At 44.3% G+C, this 26,386-nt stretch overlaps 1 protein-coding gene across 2 annotated transcripts in view; it reads right to left on the bottom strand.

The window, feature by feature from the left end:
- ASTN2 (astrotactin 2) overlaps positions 1 to 26,386 on the bottom strand; it is a 1,024,651-nt gene that overhangs the window by 563,287 nt on the left and 434,978 nt on the right. For both annotated transcript variants that reach the window (XM_040241692.1, XM_040241685.1), the window contains exon 7: positions 9,973 to 10,140. In XM_040241692.1, coding sequence (XP_040097626.1) covers positions 9,973 to 10,140 — 168 coding nt within the window. The remainder of the gene's footprint in view (positions 1 to 9,972; positions 10,141 to 26,386) is intronic.

The raw sequence follows: 26,386 nt of genomic DNA on the forward strand, positions 1-26,386 counted from the left end.
ATTAAAGCACTAATGCATGGTGATCAGTACTTGGATTCCATGACTTGGTTCAGCCCTATAGGACCCACACACTGAAGGAGGGCTTCATTGAAGGGAAGCTAAGCCACTTTGGACAGATCTGAGATCTGAACAGGCACAGGGCTTGGGGGTTTAGTTTTTCCATGACTTCTCCCACATTCTCATTCTTGATGGAAGCCAAAGAAGAGAACACCCAGCTGTTCCCTTGAACAGTTAGATGTTCCATAAAACAACTGGACAGGTAGAGGGCAAGCTTCCCTTTTTCAGTGGCCAATGTAGCCTCGCTAAACTTGCTGGTGCTTCTCAGAATCTTCAGATCCTCCTCCTTCTGCGAGTTCTCTCCACCCCACCTTCCGAACCTCACCTCCTCCATCTCCCCTAGTTCTCTTCTCCCACCTCACATACAGCACATTCTACAGATGCCAGTAGCTATGCTGCTCTCTGGTTTGGGGAATTATTCTAGACTTACTTCCCTTTTTTCTCCATCATCAGGATTCCTCTGCTAAAGTACCTTTTACTCGTACTTCCTACTGACTCTACAAGACTCAGCTAAAAGGTCATCTTCTCCATGATGGATCTCCTGAAATCCCCATCTAGAATACATTTCTCCATTTATTCCAGGCATGAGGTACTCTATAAATGGTTGTTCTTGATTTATTCCACATTGTGTCTTTTATAATAGCTGTAGAGGAGCCTATTATTTTTATCCCTGTGAAAATGTGAAATCCATGAAGGCAGGAACGTTGTCCAATTTGTCCATGATTTCCCACGGCACTTAACACGCAAGACTTATGAGTTGTGGAATTAAGAAAATCTTGCTTGAATGAATTTAACAAATTGAAATAAATTTTACATAGTGGGTTTGAGTCAAGCCCCATGAAAATATATTCAGGGGACTTACGCTCCTATTTCCACTGCTTACCTCTAGACAGTCCCATCCGTTTACGTCTGGCGTGACTTGGGAGAGCAAGGTGCTCTGCTGGACAGTGAGCTGGGAAGAATTCGGGCATAAACGATACAGTAGTAAGCTTTAAGGAGTTTAGATTTTAACATCTTAGAGAAGTGTCCAAATAATAACTCATGTTTTAATCAAGATTTTATGTAGAGGCCAAGGCTTCCTTTTTCAATGGCCAAAAGAGAACTTTAGTGATACTGCAGAAGTCATCTGCTATTGAGAGGAGACCAGAGGGAATTAAGTAAATAGAATTTTGAAAAGTAGATAACTAAAGGACAAAAAGAAATTTTCAGACTAGAGAAAGGAATCTTCGGAACTTTAGTCCGAAGGTAAAACTTTGCATGGGGTGTTGGGATGGAGCTATTATGAGTATGAGCAGAGAGGAGAGTGCAAAGAGGCAATGTTCTTTGGGATGCCTGTGGCTGAATGGGAGGGTGAGACCCTTTTCAGGAGTCCCCAACCTCCGGATCTAACACCTGATGATCTCAGATGGAGCTGATTTAATAATAATTGAAATAAAGCACGCAATAAATGTAACGTGCTTGAGTCATCCCCAAACCATTCCTCTCCCTTCCATGGAAAACTGTCTTCCAGGAAATCAGTCCCTGGTGCCAAAAAGGTTGGGAACTGCTGCAGCTGGTCTGGCTGCTGGACAGTTCCAGAAGATCCAATTTCTCTAGTGCTGAAAAATATTTAATTTCAGTTTATATGTAAGTGGATATGGAGGAAGAAGTTGAAAATTGGTGAATAAAAATTTTTGAAGGAGCATGGGGGTCAGAAATTTTCTTTCTCCCCCGCTTCACTCTTCCTTTATTTTTTGTGAACAAATTATCTGTCAGCATAATGTTGAGTTTTAAAGATACACAGAAAAGCAAGACGCATGCTTTGAATTCCCCTGTGCTGTGCTATGCTTAGTCTCTCAGTTGTGTCTGACTCTTTACGACCCCATGGGCTGTAGCCCGCCAGGCTCCTCTGTTCATGGGGATTCTCCAGGCAATAATACTGGAGTGGGTTGCCATGCCCTCCTCCAGGGGATCTTCCCAACCCAGGGATCAAACCCAGGTCTCCTGTATTGTAGGCAGACTCTTTACTGTCTGAGCCACCAAGGAAGCCCAAGAATACTGGAGAGGGTAGCTTATCCCTTCTCCAGGGGATCTTCCCGACCCAGAAATCGAACCGGGGTCTCCAGCGTTGCAGGTGGATTCTTTACCAGCTGAGCGACCAGGGAAGCCCTTGAATCCCCCTACCCAGCCCCCACAAAAGCTTGCAGTCTGGTGATAGATCCAGGTAAGGAAAGAACAGTGATTCTGCCCAGGGACAAGGACTATGACTTAGGGACTATGGAGGCTATGAGAGCAGAGCAGAGGACCCCTCAATGTGGTCACAGCTAGGGGTGGTGATGCATGAATGCCTCTGGGAGGAAGGGTGTTTGGGCTGCATGAAATGAAAATGAAAAGCATCCCTGGTCTCCAGTAAAAGGAGGAGAAACACATTTAAAGGAGGAGGAAACAGCCTTTGAAGGGGATGCAGGCATGAGAAGGCATGATGCCTTCGAGGAACTATGGGTATCGATGTACCTAGAGACTGTGCTAGGCGACAAATAGCGGCAGAGATGCAGTGATAACAGTGAGCCTGCAAACATCATTACAGGCCAGAGCAGAGGTGCCTGAGCTGAAGCTAATTCCTTCTAGAGCCATGGCTATCTTTCTGTACACTAATTATTATCCTGGGCATATCTTCTCTTCTTGTTTCCAACTTCCAGTCTAATGAAATAAAGAAAGAAAGAAATGCAAGTGTGGTTTGGTCAAGATTAATGAATTAACAAATATGTCTGCCCGGGCCTCTTGGTGTCTGTTTAGAACCCAAGAGGACTATTTGGAAGGAAGAGTGTTTAGAGCTTTGCTATAGCGAGGGTAGTCCTTGGATCAGAAGCATCAGCAGGAGCTGGCAGCCTTTGAGAGATGTGGAATGTAAGATTTCCTCTAGACCTGCTGAGGGCTGGAGAAGCACTGGGTAGGAACTCAGGATCCTGAGCTTGAATCCTGGCTCTGCCTCCTGCTGGTTGCGTGACTTTGGTCCTTTCTTAACTTTCTTCTCTGAGCATTAGTACATCAGTGACAAAGTTAAGGTCAACCCAGTGGATTCCTGTGACATTCAGCTCTAAGGGGTGAATGTATGTGTGTAAGTTATTCTTGGGAATACTGCTGGGAAAGTGATCATTTTCAAACTGACTAACACACACTTGCTCCCTGGATGATCCACTCTTTGGAATTATGTCTTTAAGCCTGTAGCTAGTGAAAAAGATTCTCAGAAATCATGGGCTTGCACCTGAAGGCAGATCAACCAGAAAATCAGACCGTCAGGTACTCACCACTCTGTCTAGCTGAGGCTTCATAGAAAGAGAAAAGAAGTGGGTCCTTTCCATTCCCTCCTACTTCCCATTTTGTCAACTTTTTAAGGAAAGAAAAAAGAGGCAGAATCTACATGACCAGCTCCAGAAGCACATACTTCCATAGGGTTTTCCTGGTTGTTGCATGAGGATAATCGTATGTGTGTGTGTGTGTACACGTGTGTGTGCTGTGGGTACAGGGAGACTGCTTAGGGTGACAGTGCCTTCAAGTATAAATGTTTTAATTAAGAGAAAGAAGATCCAGCTGTCTGAGCCAATGGCACACTAGAGCTGCATTTCATTTTCTAAAGAGCTTCCCCAGAAGGTCTATGTAAAGGCTGCAAAAATACACTGAACAGGCTTCCAACTAAAAGATAAGGATGGAATGATGGCTAGGTAGCCAAATCCTTGCCTTACTCTGCAGAGACGAAGGGGCTAGCCTGGAGAATCCCTTTCCTTACTCCCAAACTGCTGCCCCATGGAGAAGTGCTTGAGAGTTTGGGTTGAGAAAGCACACTACTGACCTGGGTTACTGAGACCCCTTACTCTGCAGCCTCAGTGCAATGAGATTCCCAGGCAAGATAGTCAGCATCTTGTTAATCGAGAGAGGGGTGAAACTGCAGAGAAAAGATGCCAGTGTAAGTTACAGGGAAGAGACACAGGACTGGGAAGAAGACGAACAAGCTTCATTGCTAACTTGCTCTGTGATCTTGGCAAATCTCCTCTCTAACTCCTAGTTCCCTGTTTGTGGACATTAATAACTATTATTGGGCAGCAATTAGGAATAAGATGTCCACTTACTAAGCACGACTGTAAATAATGTAGTGTATTCCAAGTTAATACTATCTATATGCTGTTGACTCACACATTTCTACCTCCAGCTAAGAACCTATTCTTTGAATAAGACATTTGGATCCCAATGCTTATTTTTCATGTTTTACCTGGGACGCATTCTCCCTGTAGACACATCAAGGCCATTGTCACAAGAGCAACAAGTGGGCTAACATCTTCACATGACTGCAGGCGCCTTAGATACGCTAGAAGGCCAAGGAGTACCTGTGGTTATGACCCGCCTTCTCCTTGGGGAAAAAGCTCTTGCTAGTACAACACGTCACCATGAGGTTTAGAAGTGGATTTGTCACCATACTTTTCAGAGGGTCACCTTATTTCTACATGTTGGGGTTTTATACTGTTGCCTCCCTCCACTATTAATGGTCCACCCTCAGTGAAAAGTGCTGGTGAAGCTCTCTGCACATCACTTTACAGCCTCTGAGTTTGGAAGGTGGGAAGAGGAGAGAAAGTTGACTTGAGAAGCTCCTTTATACAAATTAGCTCAATCATAGCCCCACAAGGCAGGTACTGCATCCTTATCCCGATTTTACAGATGAGGATGCTAAATTTATAGAGGCTGAAATGATTTGCCCAAGATATGTGGTAAGTGATAGAAACAGGGTTTGAATCCAGGTGTTCTGTTTTTCTGACATCAATAACCTGTAGCCTTGGGAATTTCCTGGTGGTCCAGGGGCTAAGACTCCGCACTCCCAATGCAGGGAAGCCCAGGTTTGATCCCTGGTCAGAGAACTATTTCACATGCTGCAACTGAGATCTGGTGTGGCCAAATAAATAAATAATAAATAGCTACAAAAGGAGAGTTTGTCAAATCTCATAAAACCTTACAACACAAAGACTGAACATTAATGTCCCCAAATAAAACATTATATATGTGTGTATATATATACATAATACACCTATATGTATTATATACACAATTTAGAAGTATAGAAGTGCAAGGAAAGAACGTAGACTGTGACCACAAAATCTATCTGAACCTCAGAGATATGGTACAACCTGACAGATGGGGAGAGAAGACTGAATATCCCAAGTGCTACAACTAAGATCCAGTGCATCCAAATAAACAAATAATTTTTTTAAGTACAATTAAAAAAAAAGAATAACAGCACCCTGGAATACCCTCTAAGCTGATTTGCCACCGGCAGCCAGAGTGGTCCTGTTACCGTGTCGGTCAAGCTGCACTTGACCTATAAGATCAAGCTGCTTCTGCGCTCAGAATCCTCCAATGGATTTCACCGCACTCAGAGTAACATCCGAAATCCTCATCCTGCTATACAAGGCCCTGCAACCTCCTCTCATCATGCACGCCCTCTCCCTACCACCAGCCTTCTGATTTTCAGGTTTGCCTCCTAACTCCTCTCCCCGCTCCCCTCCAAGCCCACTGGTCTTGCTGCGTGTGCTGAGCCCATGGCATGCTCCTGTGCCTGCTGCAGAGGCGCTGCCCGAGCATTCCCTCAGCCTAGAAGGCTTTCCCCAGAGGGAAGCATGCCTTCTACCATCACCAGCTTAAGGAGTCTTAAAGTGCCTGTTCTTTAGCAAAGGTTACCGCCTTGGAGAAGCTACCTTGGCCACTGCCTCTGTAGTGACAGCTCCACACCTGGTCCAGGGGGCACCCCCAGGCTTTGTGCCGCCCCTGGCATTTCTCACCCTCTGGCAGCAACCACCTTTCCCCATGTGTCTACTGTAGCCCAGTCCAACAGAACACTCTGCAATGATGCTACTGTTCCGCGATCTCCAAGAGTACCAGCAGTCACATTAGCTATGGAGCATATGAAACACAGCTACACGATGGGGGAAATGTTTAATTTTAATGAACTTAAATAGCCCCACGTGCCTAGTGGCTACCTTCTCAGGCAATGCAGATTTAATCTCTCTGCAGAATGTAAGTGTAATTCAGTTCAGTCACTCAGTCGTGTCCGACTCTTTGCAACCCCATGAATCGCAGCACGCCAGGCCTCCCTGTCCGTCCCCAACTCCCAGATTTTACCTGAACTCATGTCCATTGGGTCGGTGATGCCATCCAGCCATCTCATCCTGGGTCGTCCCCTTCTCCTCCTCGGTCGTCCCCTTCTCCTCCTGTCCCCAATCCCTCGCAGCATCAGAGTCTTTTCCAATAAGTCAACTCTTCACACGAGGTGGCCAAAGTATTGGAGTTTCAATCCTTCCAATGAACACTTAGGACTGATCTCCTTTAGAATGGACTGGTTGGATCTCCTTGCAGTCCAAGGGACTCTCAAGAGTCTTCTCCAACACCACAGTTCAAAAGCATCAATTCTTCGGCACTCAGCCTTCTTCACAGTCCAATTCTCACATCCACACATGACCACTGGAAAAACTATAGCCTTGACTAGACAGACCTTAGTCGGAAAAGTAATATCTCTGCTTTTCAATACGCCATCTAGGTTGGTCATAACTTTCCTTCCAAAGAGTAAGTGTCTTTTAATTTCATGGCTGCAGTCACCATCTGCAGTGATTTTAGAGTCCCAAAAAATAAAGTCTATTTCCCCTGTTTCACCAGCTATTTCCCATGAAGTGATGGGACCAGATGCCATGATCTTCGTTTTCTGAATGTTGAGCTTTAAGCCAACTTTTTCACTCTCCTCCTTCACTTTCATCAAGAGGCTTTTTAGTTTCTCTTCACTTTCTGCCATAAGGGTGGTATCATCTGCATATCTGAGGTTATTGATATTTTTACCGGCAATCTTGATTCCAGCTTGTGCTTCTTCCAGCCCAGCGTTTCTCATGATGTACTCTGCATAGAAGTTAAATAAGCAGGGTGACAATATAGAGCCTTGACATACTCCTTTTCCTATTTGGAACCAGTCTGTTGTTTCATGTCCAGTTCTAACTGCTGCTTCTTGACCTGCATATAGGTTTCGCAAGAGGCAAGTCAGGTGGTCTGGTATTCCCATCTCTTTCAGAATTTTCCACAGTTTCTTGTGAGCCACACAGTCAAAGGCTTTGGCATAGTCAAGAAAGCAGAAATAGATGTTTATTGGATGTTGGCAATTTGATCTCTGATTCCCCTGCCTTTTCTAAAACCAGCTTGGACATCTGGAAGTTCACGGTTCACGTATTGCTGAAGCCTGGCTTTGAGAATTTTGAGCATTACTTTACTAGCGTGTGAGATGAGTGCAATTGTGTGGTAGTTTGAGCATTCTTTGGCATTGCCTTTCTTTGGGATTGGAATGAAAACTGACCTTTTCCAGTCCTGTGGCCACTGCTGAGTTTTCCACATTTGCTGGCATACTGAGTGTGGCACTTTCACAGCATCATCTTTCAGGATTTGAAATAGCTCAACTGTAATTCCATCACCTCCACTAGCTTTGTTCATAGTGATGCTTTCTAAGGCCCACTTGATCTCACATTCCAGGATGTCTGGCTCTAGATTAGTGATCACACCATCATGATTATCTGGGTCGTGAAGATCTTTTTTGTACAGTTCTTCAGTGTATTCTTGCCACCTCTTCTTAATATCTTCTGCTTCTGTTATGTCCCTACCATTTCTGTCCTTTATCAAGCCCATCTTTGCATGAAATGTTCCCTTGGTATCTCTAATTTTCTTGAAGAGATCTCTAGTCTTTCCCATTCTGTTCTTTTCCTCTATTTCTTTGCCTTGATTGCTGAGGAAGGCTTTCTTATCTCTCCTTTCTGTTCTTTGGAATTCTGCATTCAGATGCTTATATCTTTCCTTTTCTCCTTTGCTTTTCATTTCTCCTCTTTTCACAGCTATTTGTAAGGCCTCCTCAGACAGCCATTTTGCTTTTTTGCATTTGTTTTCCATGAGGATGGTCTTGATCCCTGTCTCCTGTACAATGTCACGAACCTCATTCCATAGTTCATCAGGCACTCTATCTATCAGATCTAGGCCCTTAAATCTATTTCTCACTTCCACTGTATAATCATAATGGATTTGATTTAGGTCATATCTGAATGGTCTAGTGGTTTTCCCTACTTTCTTCAACTTAAGTCTGAATTTGGCAATAAGGAGTTCATGATCTGAGCCACAGTCAGCTCCTGGACTTGTTTTTGCTGACTGTATAGAGCTTCTCCATCTTTGGCTACAAAGAATATAATCAATCTGATTTCAGTGTTGACCATCTGGTGATGTCCATGTGTAGAGTCTTCTCTTGTGTTGTAGGAAGAGGGTGTTTGCTATGACCAGTGTGTTTTCTTGGCAAAACTCTATTAGCCTTTGTCCTGCTTCATTCTGTACTCCAAGGCCAAATTTGCCTGTTACTCCAGGTGTTTCTTGACTTCCTACTTTTGCATTCCAGTCCCCTATAATGAAAAGGACACCTTTTTTGGGTGTTAGTTCTGAAAGGTCTTGTAGGTCTTCATAAACCATTCAACTTCAGCTTCTTCAGCGTTACTGGTTGGGGCATAGGCTTGGATTACCATGGTATTGAATGATTTGCCTTGGAAACAAACAGAGATCATCCTGTCGTTTTTGAGATTGCATCCAAGTACTACATTTTGAACTCTTTTGTTGACCATGATGGCTACTCCATTTCTTCTAAGGGATTCCTGCCCACAGTAGTAGATATAATGGTCATCTGAGTTAAATTCACCCATTCCATTCCATTTTAGTTCGCTCATTCCTAGAATGTCGACGTTCACTTTTGCCATCTCCTGTTTGACCACTTCTAATTTGCCTTGATTCATGGACCTGACATTCCAGGTTCCTATGCAATATTGCTCTTTATAGCACTGGACCTTGCTTCTATCACCAGTCACATCCACAGCTGGGTATTGTTTTTGCTTTGGCTCTATCCCTTCATTCTTTCTGGAGTGATTTCTCCACTGATCTCCAGTAGCATATTGGGCACCTACCGATCTGGGGAGTTCCTCTTTCAGGATCCTATCATTTTGCCTTTTCATACTGTTCATGGGGCTCTCAAGGCAAGAATACTGAAGTGGTTTTCCATTCCCTTCTCTAGTGGTCTGCATTTTTTGTTCACTGCTGTGTCCCCAGTGCCTAGAAACCTGTCCAACTACTCAATATGTGTCAGTCAAAAGAATGAATAAAGGCATCGACCTGAAGCTCTGCATACAGTATCTCATTTAATCCCGACAACAGACTTGTGGGTTAGGTACTATTTTCATGTTCTAGTATTCAGAGAGAGGAAGCATCTTGCTAAAAAATGCCCAGTTAGCTTGGACCTGATGGCCAACATTTCCCCTTTTAAGGTAAAAAAAAAAAGTTCTGGGGATCTAGTGTACAGAATAGTGAACAATACTGCTGTATCTTGAAAACTCCTGAGTGAGTAGATCTTAAATGTTATCACCATATACACACAAAGAAGGTAAGAATGTCAGGTGGTAGAGGTGTTAGGGAACCTTATGATGGTAATCATTTTGCCCTATATATATGGATTAAATCATCACATTTTACACCTAAAACCTATACAACTCTATGTGCCAATTATATTTCAATAAAGAAGAAAAAATGATAAAGAACACCCAGCAAGGAAGAGGTAGATAGGATCTGAGCTCAGGGCTGTCTGGTGACACTCAGACTCTTTTCTTTGCTGAAATTGGACTAGGCATTTTCTGTGGTCTTTTCTGAGATACTGTGGTTTTACAAGCATCTGCGTCAGCCAATGACAGCACATAGTTTAACCACCAATGGGACTGATGGACACTTTGCATAAAGCCCCTCATCAATCACTCAGAAGCCGTGATTCTTTGGACGGAAGGAGTGCAGACCCTCTGCAGCCCATACCTTCTCCGCTCCCCAGCCCTGCCCATGGCTCACCGGTTTCTGGGTCGCAGAGCTGCTCACAGGCATCTGTGGTCCTCTGTCCGCAGAGGTCCCTCACCCACGGGGAGGTGGCATTGATCTGGTAATACAGGGACAGCTTGGCTGGGTTTAACCAGTCGGAGATGTCCAGGTAGCTCCCTTCACTCACCACAAAGCTGCTCCCTGTAGGGGGACAGAGAGAAAGACAGCTACTTTCTGCGTGATTTTCAGACTCAGGTGTCTCGCTGCTGAGGTACAGGGCAGGAAAGGAGACAGGTACATACACGCCACTCTCCTCACCACAGGTCCCCTGTTGTCGCAGATCTACACACCTTCACAGAGCATTGACAGTGTGCAAGTTATGGTGTGAGCGACCGACGGAGACAGACAAGTCAGACACGAGAGACAGTTCTGCCGAGTGCTTGACAGTCAGGCCCTCAAGACTGAGAGAGACCTGAGTTCAAGTCCTGGATCCACCATTACCAGCCCTAGACTTTGGGGAAGCCACTCACTGCCTCTGGGTCTTGGCCACATAGTCTGTAAAAGGGAATACTAACAGAACCCACCCCGGTGTTGTGAAAATGAAATAAAATTAATGTGGATAAGGTGCTTAGCTAGTGCCTGATTTGTCCTAGGAAAGAATGATTGAGTGCATTAAGTTCCCTGCATACAAACAAGTTCTGTTCCCAGAGCACGTTCATAAGTCCAACAGGGTGAGCCTTGATACCCAGCTTTTACAGATGACGACATTCATGTGAACTAACTTATATGACCGGACATGTGAACACACGTTCACATCTTTGAAAGTTCGCAACTTGAAGGTTCATATAGAGAGGACTTACTGTATTAAAATTTAAAATACAAAAAGTTTTTGTTTCTGTCATCCATGCATCCCCCTTGACATGGATCACTAATAGCCCACAGGGGGCAGGCAGATGACATCCATGGGAAATACTGGCTGAGTGTAAGGGAAATGGCACTGTGGCCCCCTGGCTTAGGTTGTTTTATTTTATTGTATGAGGGATAGAGAAAGAGGGTGAGAGAGAGAGGGATGATTCAAAAGATCTGTAGCACCTCCAAAACAAAAAGCAGCACCCATGCAATGGAAAATGCCTTAATGCTGGGAAACAATAAGGAAAGGCGGAGCTTAGGGTGAGCTGGGTGCTGTGGGCTCTGTTCGCATGGAGCACCTGCAGCTCAGCTCCCGCCAGCTCTGGTCAAATGGGTCTAAAGGTAAGTGGAGCTAGGTTTTCATCAGAAGAGGCAGAAAACTCAGACTTTTGCTGTGATCCACCGCTTTGAAAATGATGGTTGAAATTTTTTCTGTAAAGCTTACGTAGGCCAAACAAAAGACTCTAACTTGGCAATCTAGGCTCCACAATTGCTCCTTTTTAACATGCCTATACACAGACACATATATACATACAGCCATATGTGGATTCACACCCATATATACACACGCATATGTGTGTGCGCGTGCTAAGTTGCTTAGCCGTGTCCGACTCTTTGGAACCCTGTGGACTGTAGCCCTCCAGGCTCCTCTGTCCATGGGATTCTCCAGACAAGAACACTGGATGGGCCGCCATGTCCTCCTCCGGGGCACCTTCCTCTTGCATCTCCCGCCCTGGCAGCCGCTTCTTCATCACCAGCACTGCCTGGGAGGCCCCCCCACACATGAGCTACATACTATCTTCTCTGGGGTCATGTGACAGAAGTCCACTGAAGGTGACGGCACATTAGTCACAGATAGTGAGAGTACAGATGTAGCAAGACAGTGAAAGTGGAATTTCATGGGGGAAGGAGGGATAAAAAATGGTTCAGCTAGGACCAGGCTTCACAGAGCTGGACACAGAACCACAAAGCGGCTCTAGATTTATGGCAGACCTAGAGACCTCAGCAGGAGGAGATTTTAAATGGTTTCAAAATTAGCATGACTCAGCTTCTCTCCCTGCATTGCCTTCTCTCTATATCACTATCAAGCAAAAAAAAAAAAAAAATCGTTCATGAATGCAATTTAAATTTTCCAAAGAAGGACTCAGTTAATAGACATCCTGAGGATTTGGCAGCAACCTGTCAGGTCACATCAGACCCTGCCAGCTAACCAATGGTGAGGCTCATCTTGGCTCTGGTACCCAGCGGTGGGCCAATGAAGTGAGCAGAGAGCAAGGACCACTTCAGATACTACCTGGCTGCCCTGAGGAGCTCAGATTCTCGGAAAAGGATGTAAGCAGGGCAGGCAATGTTATCTTCTCTAATTCACACACACGGTATGATTTATATCATCATATAGAATGAGTTTCTAAATAAAAGCACAGTGGACAATATAGCTTTGGTGAGGATGAAGAGGACTCTGTATGAAAAGCATAAGGACTAGGTGGTATCAGGCTCAGAGATAAGGGGATGACCACATTTGAAGTTAGCCTTCAAATCCTTGGCAGCTAAAGGAAAAAAAAAAAAAAAGAAGAAGAAGAAGAACAAGAAGAAGGAGTCTGCTGGATTCCATATTTCAAATTTTCTGGCAAGGGAAGATATGTAAATCTATCTACAAAGCCATATTTTCCCCTCTGGAACTAAGCCCGAGCAGAAACATGTCACATGGGTCCATGTGCAAGGCACCGAACGTCAGTATCAACTACAGATTTTTCTTTTGAAAAGCACAGTCATGCTGTTTAAATGGATAATTCTTGTATTTATTCTCACTAAAGACTGAGGGATGGATATTGAATTATGTCCCAGGGCTGAGTTTGGCTAATCCCACTAGTTTAGGAAAGTGACACAGCACAGGGATGAAGAGAATAGAGCTGGCAAGACAGGTATTGAGATCTTCAGTCTGCTACCTACTGGTTCTGTAAGCTTGGACAAGAAAACACATTCTCAGTCAAAGCCTAAGAAAGAGCTAGATATTGATTTTCCTTTCACAGGGTTAAAAAAAAAAGATAAAGATTAAATGACACAATGCATTTGTCTTGGGTCAGGTTCATCAGAAATCAGGCTCAAAGTCAGACAATGGGATGCAGGAGGTTTGGGGGGATGCTCTTTCGTAGGGACACGAGCGAAGTGGGATGGGGCAGGGAAAAGGTAGACTGCATGCAGTTACAGCTGATGCCACGGGAAGCACTGGAGCAGAGAGGGTCTTTTAGACTAGAAATCCAAATCAAGACAAAGGTGTTAGGTCTTTGTATCTTCAACACTAACCATCATAGGGGCAAAGACATCCCTGGGGCAGGGATCAAAGTTCCGGTGAAGTAGTCCTTTTCAATGGAGGGCATTTCTCCAAGAAAGACTCAGAGTGTTCAACCATCAACATTCCAGGCAGCTGGAGGAGTGAGTGCCCCTGTTCTAATAAGAGATTTGGAAGCAGTGTCACAACATCCACTACAGTATGTGAAGTCCCTGGCACATGGCGAAATCTCAACTTGCCGGAGCTATTTTGACTACTGTTTAAATTTCTTCTGATCTTGGAAGCTCTGAAGGCAATGCTGATTAACAGATCTTTTCAAATATGAGAAACATGATTCTCTTCGGAAGTGACTCACCCAAAAGTAAGTTGTCCTCAATGTCTTTAAAAAAGATAATATGCTGGTTTTAATGACAGAAGGGAGTTACTATGCTTTGAACATACTATTGCGTCCAGATCCTGGGATGAGCGTTCACTTAATCCTTATAAGAGCCTGGCAGGATAAGTATGGCCCCCTTTTACAGACAGACAACATAAGGTTCAGAGAAAGAGAGACTGATTTAGTCAAATTTGCACAACTAGTAAGTGGCCAAAGTAGAAACTTAACCCAAATTTTTCAGCATCTAAAGCTAGGACATGCCCATTATTCCAGATTATCTTGAGAATCGAGGCTGCGGTTGGGTATCAGGCAGAGTTGCCCTCCTTGGTCCTTCTGCTCCTCTTTGGGTAGTTGGGACATCCCCCTTCAGTGGGTCCCTATTGTGTTAAAGAGCTTCTGCTTTCTCTTTCTTTCCTGCAGGAAAGAAACCATGATTCATTCATCAGTCCTTATCAATCCAGCCCCCAGTAAAAGATACGGCACATACTAGGAGTTTGGTGAGTATCTGTTGAATGAAAGAATGAAATTAAAGTCCCATGCTTGACTAGAGGAAAGTGTAGCTCACTCTGATGGAATTAGGAAGCAGATATGCTTCTGCCTTGATCCCAAAACCTTTTTTTTTTTTCAGCCTGTGGGGCTTCTCAGGTGGCTCTAGTGGTAAAGAACCCACCTTCTGATGCAGGAGACATAAGAGACTCAGGTTCGATCGCTGGGTTGGGAAGACCCCATGGAGGAGGGCATGGCAGCCCACCCCAGTATTCTTGCCTGAAGAATCCCACGGACAGAGGAGTCTGGTGGGCTGCAGACCATAGTGTTGTACAGAGTCGGACACGAATGAAGCGACTTAGCACGCACGTGTGCACGCACGCACGGGACTCAGAATGCAAGACCAGCCCTCTAGAGTCTCCCGAATTCCAAACCAAAACTTGAAATTTGCCGTCATGGCTTCTGAGCTCTTGTTCACCCAGAGAACTGAACTTCTGTTGTGGATGATGAAAGTAGAGACGCTAGAGGGACTCAGGATGAAGGGGCAAGGATATGCACCAGCTGCCACAACAGAGAGCGAGAGAAAGGAACTGAAAAGTCCAATCAAGGCGTAAACCATGTTCATTCACCCAACATTCATTAAACTGCTCCGAGTAAGAAATAGACATAAAGATTCAAAGACAGACGGACTCCAGCAAGAAAACTGCGGAATAACAAGGGAGATCAAATGTATGCGGTGGGTGCTCGGTGGTTCAGTAGTGTCTGACTCTGTGTGACCCCATGGACTGTAGACTGCCAGGCTCTGCTATCCATGGGATTCTCCAAGCAAGAATACTGGAGTGGGTAGCCATTCCTTTCTCCAGGGGATCTTCTCAAACCAGGGATTAAATCCAGGTCTCCTTCACTGCAGGTGGATTCTTTACCATCTGAGCCTCCAGGGAAGCCCAATGTCTGCAGAGGTAGATACAATACATCCTCCACAAGGAGAACCTGGTTTGATTGCTGGGTCAGAAAGACCCACTGGAGAAGGGATAGGCTGCCCTTCAGTACTCTCGGGCTTGCCTTGTGGCTCAGCTGGTAAAGAATCCGCCTCCAATGCGGGAGACCTGGGTTTGATCCCTGGAGAAGGGAAAGGCTACCCACTCCAGTTTTCTGGCCTGGATAATTCCATGGACTATATAGTCCATGGGGTTGCAAAGAGTTGGACACGACTGAGTGTCTATCACTTTCATTTTCCACAAAAACATCTATATCTGTTTCACTGACTACACTAAAGCCTTTGACTGTGTGAATCACAACAAACTGTGGAAAATTCTTCAAGAGATGGGAATACCAGACCACCTTACCTGCCTCCTGAAAAATCTCTATGCAGGTCAAGAAGCAACAGTTAGAACTGGACATGGAACAATGGCCTGGTTCACGATTGGAAAAGGAGTACATCAAGGCTGTATATTGTCACCCTGCTTATTTAACTTATATGCAGAGTACATCATGAGAAATGTCAGGCTGGATGAATCATAAACTAGAATCAAGGTTGCCAAGAGAAATATCAACAACTTCAGATATGCAGATGATACCAGCCTTATGGCAGAAAGTGAAGAGGAACTAAAAAGCCTGTTGATGAAGGTGAAACAGGAGAGTGAAAAAGTTGGCTTAAAACTCAACATTCAAAAAACTAACATCATGGGATCTGGTCCCATCACTTCATGGCAAGTAAATGGGGAAACAATGGAAACAGAGGTAGATTTTATTTTCTTGGGCTCAAAATCACCAGACAGTGACTGAAATGGAAAGACACCTACTCCTTGGAAGCAAAGTTGTGACAAACCTAGACAGCGTATTAAAAAGCAGAGACATCACTTTGCTGACAAAGTTCCATCTAGTCAAAACTATGGTTTTTCCAGTAGTCATGTGTAGATGTGAGAGTTGGAACATAAAGAAGGATGAGTGATGAAGAATTGATGCTTTTGAACCGTGGTGCTGGAGAAGACCCTTGAGAGTCCCTTGGACTGCAAGGAGATCAAACCAGTCAACCCTAAAGGAAATCAACCCTGAATATGCACTGGAAGGACTGGTGCTGAAGCTAAATCTCTAATACTTTGGCCACCTGATGCAAAAAGCTGATCCACTGGAAAAGACCCTGATCCTGGGACAGATTGAGGGTAAGAGGAGAAAGGGGCAACAGAGAACAAAATGGTTGGATGGCATCACTGACTTAATGAACATGATTTTAAGCCAACTCTGGGAGATAGAGAAGGACAGGGAAGCCTGGCATGCTGTAGTCCATGGAGTTTCAAGAATCAGACATGACTTAGTGACTGAACACCAAAAGAGTGCTGTAAGAACTGGCTGAAAGTGATCAGCATTAAGTAGATATAAAGCGAAAGTGAAGTCGCTCAGTTGTGTCCGACTCTTTGTGACCCCATGGACGGTAGCCTACAATGCTCCTCCATCCATGGGATTTTCCAGGCAAGAGTACTGGAGTGGGTTGCCATTTTCTTCTCCAGAGGATCTTCCCAACCCAGGAATTGAACCCGAGTCTCTCGCATTGTAGGCAGATGCTTTACCGTCTGGGCCACCAGGGAAGTCAAGCAGATATAAGGGAAAGGTAAAAGGGGAATTGGAGAGGAATTCAAAGTGTAGCTTAAAGACTACACTTCGAAAAAGTGCAATAAAGCTACACTTTGAAGAATGCAATAAAGATCAACAAACTAGACAAAAGTTGAGGTGGAATTTGCTTCTGAAGCCTTGTGTTCAGACCTGGCTCAATGCCTCTTAATCTCTTTAATAATTACAAAGTAGCTGACTCAGCTAACGGCTGTATATGCTGTCAAAGATTCATTCACTCATTCCTTTGTCCATTTAACAAATAAAGCACCTATTACGTGTTATTTCCTATCCTTATGCTCTTGATGAGCAAAATATGGTGTCCGCCCATGAGAACTTATTGTCCAGGAAGGAAGGGAGGAAGTTCAAGGTGGCAAATCTTATGACAAACTATATTTTTCAATCCTCCTTTTCTTGTCTTCCCATCTAGATTGTGAATTTCTTGCAGACCATGCCTTATATAACTATAGTCACCAGAGTGCTTACAGTGTAATGGAGGTTCTGAAGGTGTGTGTGTGCTGGTGTTGGGGTGTGTGTGTGTAGAATGAGGGTGGGGGAACAGAGAGAGAGAGTCGTAAGTCAAAGAGGAGCAAGCAATTCTCCCTGGGTAAATTCTAGCAGTACTTCGAGAATAAATCCATAGGAAAGGAATAAAAACACCCTTCTCCAGGTGTTTCATATACCTTTAGTTTTCCAATGGACCCCTACTTTATTTTCTTGACTTAGGATCAAAAATATCCTTGTTTGGATGCTCTGAGATTCTTCTTCATGCTCACATCAATTTCCTCAGAGAGCAATGATGACTCTGAAAAGAATCTCTTCCAAAATCTCAACTTCAAAATGTCATGTTTCCTTATTTTTAAATATATACATATTTTTCTCCCCCTGGCTGTAGGAATATACATCATCTAATTACCCAAATGGATTTTCAGTTCAGCCCAATCGTTTCCTTATCTCGCATCTGAAGCTCAGCATTGCTCAGGGGACCGCACGGGCATGGAGGTCCTCATTAACTCTGATCTTCAATTACTTTGATTATAAGCCTGCTCCTGTAATTGTGCAGCATAGATCAGGGGTGAGCCGGGGAGCTCGGGACACTCCGTGGTGGAGTCGGGAGAGCCAGAGGCACATCAGCCCCCAAAGACATAGAAATCTATGGACGAGAACTAAAAATACCCCCGAAGGAGGCGTCACCAGCAGAACTGCCCGGGGAGCCAGTCAGCAGTTTCATGCCACCTCCCATCATGACACAGACCTCTGAAAACTATGGAGAGAAGATGTGGAAAGGAGGCTCTGGTCACGGTGGACAACGGGGAGCCAAAGAGGGAAGGACTGCCTGGCGAAAGACGGTCCCCACGAACGAAGCTCAGGGAACGGTTTTAGCCCAAAGGATTCAGCTCTCCCTTCTGTGCCCTCTTTCTCTGGGTGTCATACAATCACAGGTTTCCTTCTCTCTATTACATCATGTAACTCCATGATGACCCCACCTGACTTAGACCTGGGGGGACTGTCTTTCCAGGCACAGGAGGGAAGACAAATTATGGGGGAGCAGAAATGAGGAGCCATCTCACCTTCAGCCCCACAAGATCCCTGAAAAATGCACTCAGTCCTACCTCATCCCTGACCCCCCACCCACAGAGCCCCAAGCCAGGCCTGAATGCATTCTGCCACCAGCCTTGGACTGAACACTGCTTAAGGGGTGATCACTCTGTAAACGTGAGGCTAAAAACCATAGCTTGAGGGTTTGTGAGAGTGAGCGGAGACCGCGTGGTAGCTGGGGGTACTCGGTCTTGGGGAGACAGCAGCAGCTCCTCTAGGGTCATGGGGTAAGAGGGTAGGGGAGGAGGGGGTTCTTGTACAATCACCTCTGAAAAGGGAATCTGCCACAGACTTCAATCCCTAACCTGAACTTCTCCTGACTGCTCTTGTTCTTTCTGTCATTCTGTTCTCTTCTCCTTGGATCAACTTCAACTTGTTTCTCTGGACTGTCTCTACCTGTCATGGGCTGACTTGAGTCCACCCTGAAATTCCTTGTTGAAGTTCTAATGCCTAGTGCCTCGGAATGTGACTGTGCTTGATGACATGACCTTTTAAGTTTTTTTTTTTAATTATTATTATTATTGTGGAAAAAGTCACATAAAACATACTATTTTAACCATACTTAACTGATCAGTTGAGGGGCACCAAGTATATTCGCAGTATCAAGCATCTCTCATCATCATCCATCTCCCGGATTTTTCACCTTCCTAAACTCCTCAGTTTAGCTAGTGTCCACATTAAACACTAATTCCCCATCTCCCCTTCTCACCCCATCCATGTCCCTGGCATCTATCAATGTACTTTCAGACTATGAATTGGACTATTCTAGGTACCTCACATTGTAGTTTAGTTGCTAAGTCGTGTCCAACTCTTTTGTGACCCCATGGACGGTAGCCCATCTCTGGCCGTGGGGTTTCCCAGGCAAGAATACTGGAGTGAGTTGCCATTTCCTTCTCCAGGGGATCTTCCTGCCCCAGAGGTCAACCCCGAGTCTCCTGCACTGGCAGGCAAACACTTTACCACCGAGCCACCAGGAAGTCAAGGTACCTCATATGGGTGGAATCAAACAGTATTTGTCTGTACCTCATGTCTATTATAATGACAGGATCTTTAAAGAGATAATTACGGTTAAATGAAGTCATGAGGGTGAGGACATTTCTTGCCCTTCCAAGATCTTTAAAGAGATAATTATGGTTAAATGAAGTCATGAGGGTGAGGACATTTCTTGTCCTTCCAAGAAAAAGAAATAAGGATACAAACACCCACAGAAGGAAGACCATGTGAAGACCAGGGAGAAGACAGCCATCAGACAGCCATCGCCAAGCCCAGGAGAGAGGTCCTCAAAAGAAACTGACCCAGACAACACCTTGATCTCAGATGTTAGCCTCCAGAACCGTGAGGAAATAAATGTCTGTTGTTTCAGCCACATCACCTGTGGAACTCTCTTATGTCAGCCTGAGCAAACTGATGTAGTACCTCTTTTTTGACAGCGACTTATCTTTTAAGCCTGGCATTTGCTCGATTTATTAACTTTTTATTTTGTGTCATGGGTCCCTATGGATCATTTCTCAGAATAAAATTTTCAAATATATAAAACGTAACACATAATATTACAGAGGAAACCGATAACTGAAATACAGTTCTATCTGTGGGCCCTGTGGGGTTAGTGGGGTCCAGGATACAAACCCTCATTTGAGCGAAGCTATTTTCATTCATTCCACAGGTGCCCAGTCTACTGCCTGACCTGGTTCCTTGCACTCCCAACATCACTGGATGGGAGAGGGAACAGCAGCTTGGTTGTGAAAGTGAAAAGTGAAAGTGAAAGTCACTCAGTTGTATCCAACTCTCTGCGACCCCATGGACTATACAGTCCATGGAATTCTCTAGGCCAGAATACTGGAGTGGGTAGCCTTTCCCTTCTTCAGGGGATCAACAGGGGATCCCCTGTTGATCTTCAGGGGATCAACAGATATTGAGTATAGTTCCCTGCTATATAGTAGGTCACTGTCATTTACCCATTTTACATATAGTGGGCTTCCACTGTGGCTCAGCTGGTAAAGAATTCGCCTGCAATGCGGGAAACCTGGGTTCGATCCCGGGGTCGGGAAGATTCCCTGGAGGAGGGCATGGTAACCCACTCCAGGATTCTTGCCTGGAGAATTCCCATGGACAGAGGTGCCTGGTGGGCTACAGCCCATGAGGTCGCAAAGAGACAAGACTGAGCGACTAAATACAACACAGCACAGTACCACCTGGGAAGCCCCATTATCTTGCAATAACCTATACTGGAAAATAATCTGAAAAATAATACTAACTGTTCACTTTGCCATACACTTGAAACTAACACAACACTGCAAATTAACGAGGCTTCAATAAAAATTAAATTTAAAAAGAATAAAAGAGTAGATTCCATGGAAGTAAGCTGTCATAAGCTAGAGATCCTTCAATGGGAAGATGAAATGTTAATATACTTGTGAGGCCCATGTCATATTAGAGACACTGAAGAATCCATCAGTAGATGTCCCAGAAAAGGAAGCACGGATATAGACAGCCCACTGGTATTCTTAGAAAAAGACATACTTCCAAATAAACTTGTTTCAAAGTGTTGCTCCCTCTCCCCAAATAGAGGTCTGAAGTGCCAGACCCATATTTGCTCCAGGCAATTGTTCTGTTTCTACCACTTTCTGTCTTCCCCACCTCAAATTGTGATCAAAGTCTGGCTAAAACAGATTGCCACAGAATTCTACAGGCTTTTACATATCCCTGCTCTTGCTTCAAAGTTGAGTTAGGGGTGTTTGAGTCTGAACAAAAGAGGTTTGAAGTGTTGAAATCTCAAAAAATTATTTCTCTCCCCAGGGAATAACAATTTGGTATCAAGCTAGGCAGCAGGGAAAAAGAACAAAGTCATAAAACACTTCTCATTTTTCTTTAAGTAACTTAAAATTTTAAAGAATAATTGTGGAGATTAAAAGCAGCTATTTACTTTTAATAATTCAGTTATTTTGTCTCCCTTTCTTTTTTTAAAAAAAATGCCTTCATTAGTTCATTGGGAATTTATGCATCAAACCCAATCTTGGTATCAGATTTCTTTTTGATCTAAGATCAGTGCTTCTTGAATGAACCTGATAGACAGTTGCTCAGAAAACTCAAAGATCCTTTAGCTCTGCTTTGCTAATATTGAAAAACTTTCTTCTCTGTCAGTTGCTCACATAAGACATGAACTTGGGTGGAAGGCAAAGGTCTGGATTTTGGAGTCAAACAAGCATGGATTAAATCCTAGCCCAGGCATTCAATAACTGTGTGACCTTGGAACAAATCACTTAATCTTGGCAGGACGCCTCAATTTCCATATCTATACAACAGGAATAGTTATTTCATGGAGCTTCTATGACTATTAAATATATTTGAATTGCCTAAGGACAGGACTGTGCCTGGCTAGGGCCTCTGCACTGCACTATTCCAGGGAATGAAACTTACACAGCAAAAATGCATTCTATGCATAATTATATTAATATGTCTATCGATGTGTTCAGTCGCTCAGTTGTGTCTGACTCTGCACCCCCTTGGACTGAAGTCTGCCAGACTCCTATGTACATAGAATTTATCCAGGCAGGAATCCTGTCCTGAATATTCATTGGAAGGACTGATGCTGAAGCTGAAACTCCAATACTTTGGCCACCTGATGTGAAGAACTGACTCCAATATAGTATTGTAAAGTAAAATAAAATAAAATTAAAAAATAAATAAATAATAATAATAAAAGAAAAGACCCTGATGCTAGGAAAGACTGAAGGCAGGTGGAGAAGGGGACAACAGAGGATGAGAAGGTTGGATGGCATCACCAACTCAATGGACATGAGTTTGAGCAAGCTCTGACAGTTGGTGATGGACAGGGAAGTGTGGCGTGCTGCAGTCCATGGGATCGCAAAGAGCCGGACACGACTGAGCAACAGAACTGAACTGAAGAATCCTGTAGTGGGCTGCCATTTCCTACTCTAGGGTATCTTCCTGATTCAGGTATCAAACCTATATCTCTTGCATCTCCTGCACTGGCAGTCCACTTCAGTTCAGTCGTGTCCGACTCTTTGCAACCCCATGAATCGCAGCAGCAAGGCCTCCCTGTCCATCACCAACTCCAGAGTTCACTCAGACGCATGTCCATTGAGTCAGTGATGCCATCCAGCCATCTCATCCTCGGTCGTCCCCTTCTCCTCCTGCCCCCAATCCCTCCCAGCATCAGAGTCTTTTCCAATGAGTCAACTCTTCGCATGAGGTGGCCAAAGTATTGGAGTTTCAGCTCTAGCATCAATCCTTCCAAAGAAATCCCAGGACTGATCTCCTTTAGGATGGACTGGTTGGATCTCCTTGCAGTCCAAGGGACTCTCAAGAGTCTTCTCCAACACCACAGTTCAAAAGCATCAATTCTTTGGCGCTCAGCCTTCTTCACAGTCCAACTCTCACATCCATACGTGACCAATGGAAAAACCTTAGCCTTGACTAGATGGACCTTTGTTGCCAAAGTAACATCTCTGCTTTTCAATATGCTATCTAGGTTGGTCATAACTTTTCTTCCAAGGAGCAGGTGGATTCTTTTCCACTAGCACCACCTGGGAAGCCCTTGTCTATCCATATATATATTATTGTGTATTTCATACATACAACTGTATAAGTGAGTGTGTCTATGTATATATGCTTGCATATGTTTACACACACATAAACACAGATAATTCTGTGAAAAATTGTATCCTACGTAGATGTTGCTCCTGGAGTTGTGCAACATGGTAGTCTTGCCTGGGAAAGAGTCAGACAATAGCTTTATTTAAAAAAAGAAAAACTTTCTTCCATCTGCCCAAGAATGCTCATTTCCTCTGTGTGGATTCATGGCTTATCTCGATAGCACCTCCTCTGATTTTCTCAATTTCCCGGGGCAAGTTGGGTAGGGCAGGAACAAGCACTACTACTTTACGAAATGTTGCAGGGACTCTACTCAATAATTTGACCTATATGGGAAACTATTATTTCTTAAAAAGAGTGGGTATATGTATATGTATAACTGGTTCACTTTGTTGTATAACAGAAACTAACACAACATTGTAAATCATCTGTGTGTGTGCTGTGTGCATGCTCAGTCGCTTCAGTTGGGTTGAACTCTTTGTGACTCTATGGACTGTAGCTGCCAAGCTCCTCTGTCCATGGGGTTCTCCAGGCAAGAATACTGGAGTGGACTGCCATGCCCTCCTCTGGGGAATCTTCCCGATCCAGGGATCAGAAATGAACTATACTCCAACAAAAAACTGTTCAAAATGAGATGTGTTTCAGGAGTGAGGTAACAGTGTAGAAGCCCTAGAGAAATGCCTGGCACATATCAGGTTCAAGAAATTTGTAATGAAAACACAAAATGTATGGCTAAGACACGACTGACTGGATGAAGTAACAAATGCATGAATGCCCTGTGTGATTTTCCAGATCCAGTAGTTTAACTATGTTCCCTCTTCTTCTAGTCCACCCTTTTCTATGAAATATGCTTCTTTTTGCCTTTCCTACGGAAGCTGCACAAATGTCAGGGGCTGTTTGGCAAAGACGACTCACAACTGTGAGCACTAAGAATAACCATATTAGCAATTCCTCCCAGATCTGTCTCATTACTACGCTGTGGGTTCGACGCCAGTTGGCCAAATCAGGGCCAGGCGCCCGCCTGCTCTTGAGGCTCTCAGTCACTGCCTGCATGCGTGCATGCGTTCCTTTCTCTCCAGATCGCTTACCCTATCTTCCCTTCTCGTTTGAATTCAGTGGGAAAACCACAGACCCTGGAATTGGCAAACCTGAATTCAAAAAGTGCCCTTCCCACTTATTCTTTGGATAACCTTGTGTGTTAGTTGCTCAGCTGTGTCCGACTCTGCAACCCCACGGACTGTGCCTGCCAGGCTCCGTTGTCCATGGAATTCTCCAGGCAAGAATACTGGAGTGGGTTGTCATTCCCTTTTCCAGGGGATCATCCCAACCCACGGATGGAACCGGAGTCTCCTGCACTGCAGGCAGATTTTTTAACCATCTGAACCACCAGGGAAGCCCTTGAATAACCTTGGGATCTGATTAATATTCTGTTTCTCAGCTTCTTCATCTAAAGGAAGATGAATAATATTTACCTTGTAGCATTTGCAGGAATATCACATGTGACCGTGTGCACCTTTTCAAATGGACATTTTATCACTGCTGTTGCTATTAATCTAATTGATCCTAGAAATAACTCTGGAGGGTAAATGTTACTTTTAGCCCCATTTTACAGACAAGGAAATTGAAACTGAAGGGTGTCAAAGGTACATGTTTTAAATTGCACAGCTAGGAAGCTGACTGATTCGATTCCAAATCAGAACTCATCCCATCTGTCTCTGGGTCTAGAGCTCTGGCTGTAACACCAGGTTATCTTCTATTCCCCTCACTTCAGGGAAAACCAATCCACACTACTAAGATACAGACTGTGTGTGTGTGCGCGTGTGTGAGTGAGATTTTGGCTTCTGTCAATATCCATCTCTGACTATTTCTCTAAGTACAGAGCTTCTCTTGGTAGCTGTTGAAACATAAATCAGACCATGCTGAGAGTGTGTATGTGCTAGCGAGAGAGAAATGGCAGAGGGAAGGTGACATAATATTGTAATTCAACACTTAATATCTCCAAAGACATGTAATACATCCTCTTGATATTTCCAGAATATATTTTCTGGAAACTGGACAATAATTCAAATTAATGCTGAGCCTAAATCTAATTGTTTTATGGTGCTACAGAGCACTACATGGGGCAAGGCTTCCAAAAATCAGAGGTTCCAACAGTCATGTTGAAGGAACAGATTTCAGCGTCTGGCACAGATGAGAACAGCTGCCTAAATATAGAATGCTGGTACCTGGAGCAGTATGACAGAGGAGGCTCGGCTCCGTCCCACGCTGGGCCGGCCTCCCATGAGTTCTGGGCAAGATAAGGAGACAAAGGATAAGATTTGTATCTGAGGACCACATGAAGGTCTTGAGGTTCAGACGAGATAAAGGATGACTGAGACCTACTTTTCTGGTAGATGTCATGTGAAGCAAGAGTTCTCTCACTCTGTCCCCAGAAGGAGGGGGTTTGGATACAGCTTCAGGGAGCCGGGTTCCGGAGTCAGACAGCACTTGCTGGAGCTCCACCCCTGCCAGCTGACGGACTTCTGCCAGTCACCTGACTTTGTGAGCCTCGGGGCTCCTCTTCTATCAAATGTGGACAACAACAACTACCACGTCCTCCACACGCCACACTGAGATGTCACAGTCAATGCGGAAAGCAAGCTGCTGAAGAATATCTGGAATCTGATGTCAAGCTTGAAATGGACAAGCAGTAATTCAGCATGTGTGTGTGTGTGTGTGTGTGTGCATATGTGTATGTATGAATCTTTGTCAGTACAGGAATAGTTAAAATTCAAAAGGTCTACATTGAAAGAGTTGTCAACCAAACAGATCAAGGCCAAGAATATGAATAAAGGCATATTTAACACTTATGTCACTCACTCTTGTATTACTTTTCATACTAAGAGCACTGTTGCTGCTGCTACAATTACTATTGCTAATAGCAGTATACCAACAACTTCAGAAGACTTAGAGAAGAATAAAAGTAATACAGTCAATCCTAAAGGAAATCAACCCTGAATATTCATTGGCAGGGCTGATGCTGAAGCTGAAGCACCAATATTTTGGCCACCTGATGTGAAGCACCAATACTTTGGCCGCCTGATGTGAAGAGGTGACTCACTGGAAAAGATTGCAGGCTGGAAGAGAAGGGGACGACAGAGGATGAGATGCTTGGAGGGCATCACTGACTCAATGGACATGAGTTTGAGCAAACTCTGGGAGGTGGTGAAGGACAGGGAAGCCTGGCGTGCTGCAGTCCATGGGGCCACAAAAAGCTGGACACAACTGAGTGAATGTACAACAACAAAATACATATATTAATAATATTGACTCAGACACATAGTAGGTGGCCAAAATGTGCTTCCTGTTTCCTTGTTTGTCCTTGACAACTAAGGAATGTGTTCTCCTTCCCTTGAACTAGGAGAGGCACTGGGTAAAGAAAGGCAGCAACTGACTAACTGGTTCTGCCCTTGCTTCCATGCATGGCCTTCTTAGCCTACCCACCCCTTTGCCTTTGCTCAGGTTGTTCCCTTACCCTGGAGCATCCTCCTCACCTTACCTGTCCTCCCAGACCCAGCCACAGTCAA

Source organism: Oryx dammah, unplaced genomic scaffold (genome assembly GCF_014754425.2).
Source record: "Oryx dammah isolate SB20612 unplaced genomic scaffold, SCBI_Odam_1.1 HiC_scaffold_1, whole genome shotgun sequence".
In the NCBI taxonomy this organism is placed as follows: Eukaryota; Metazoa; Chordata; class Mammalia; order Artiodactyla; family Bovidae; genus Oryx; species Oryx dammah.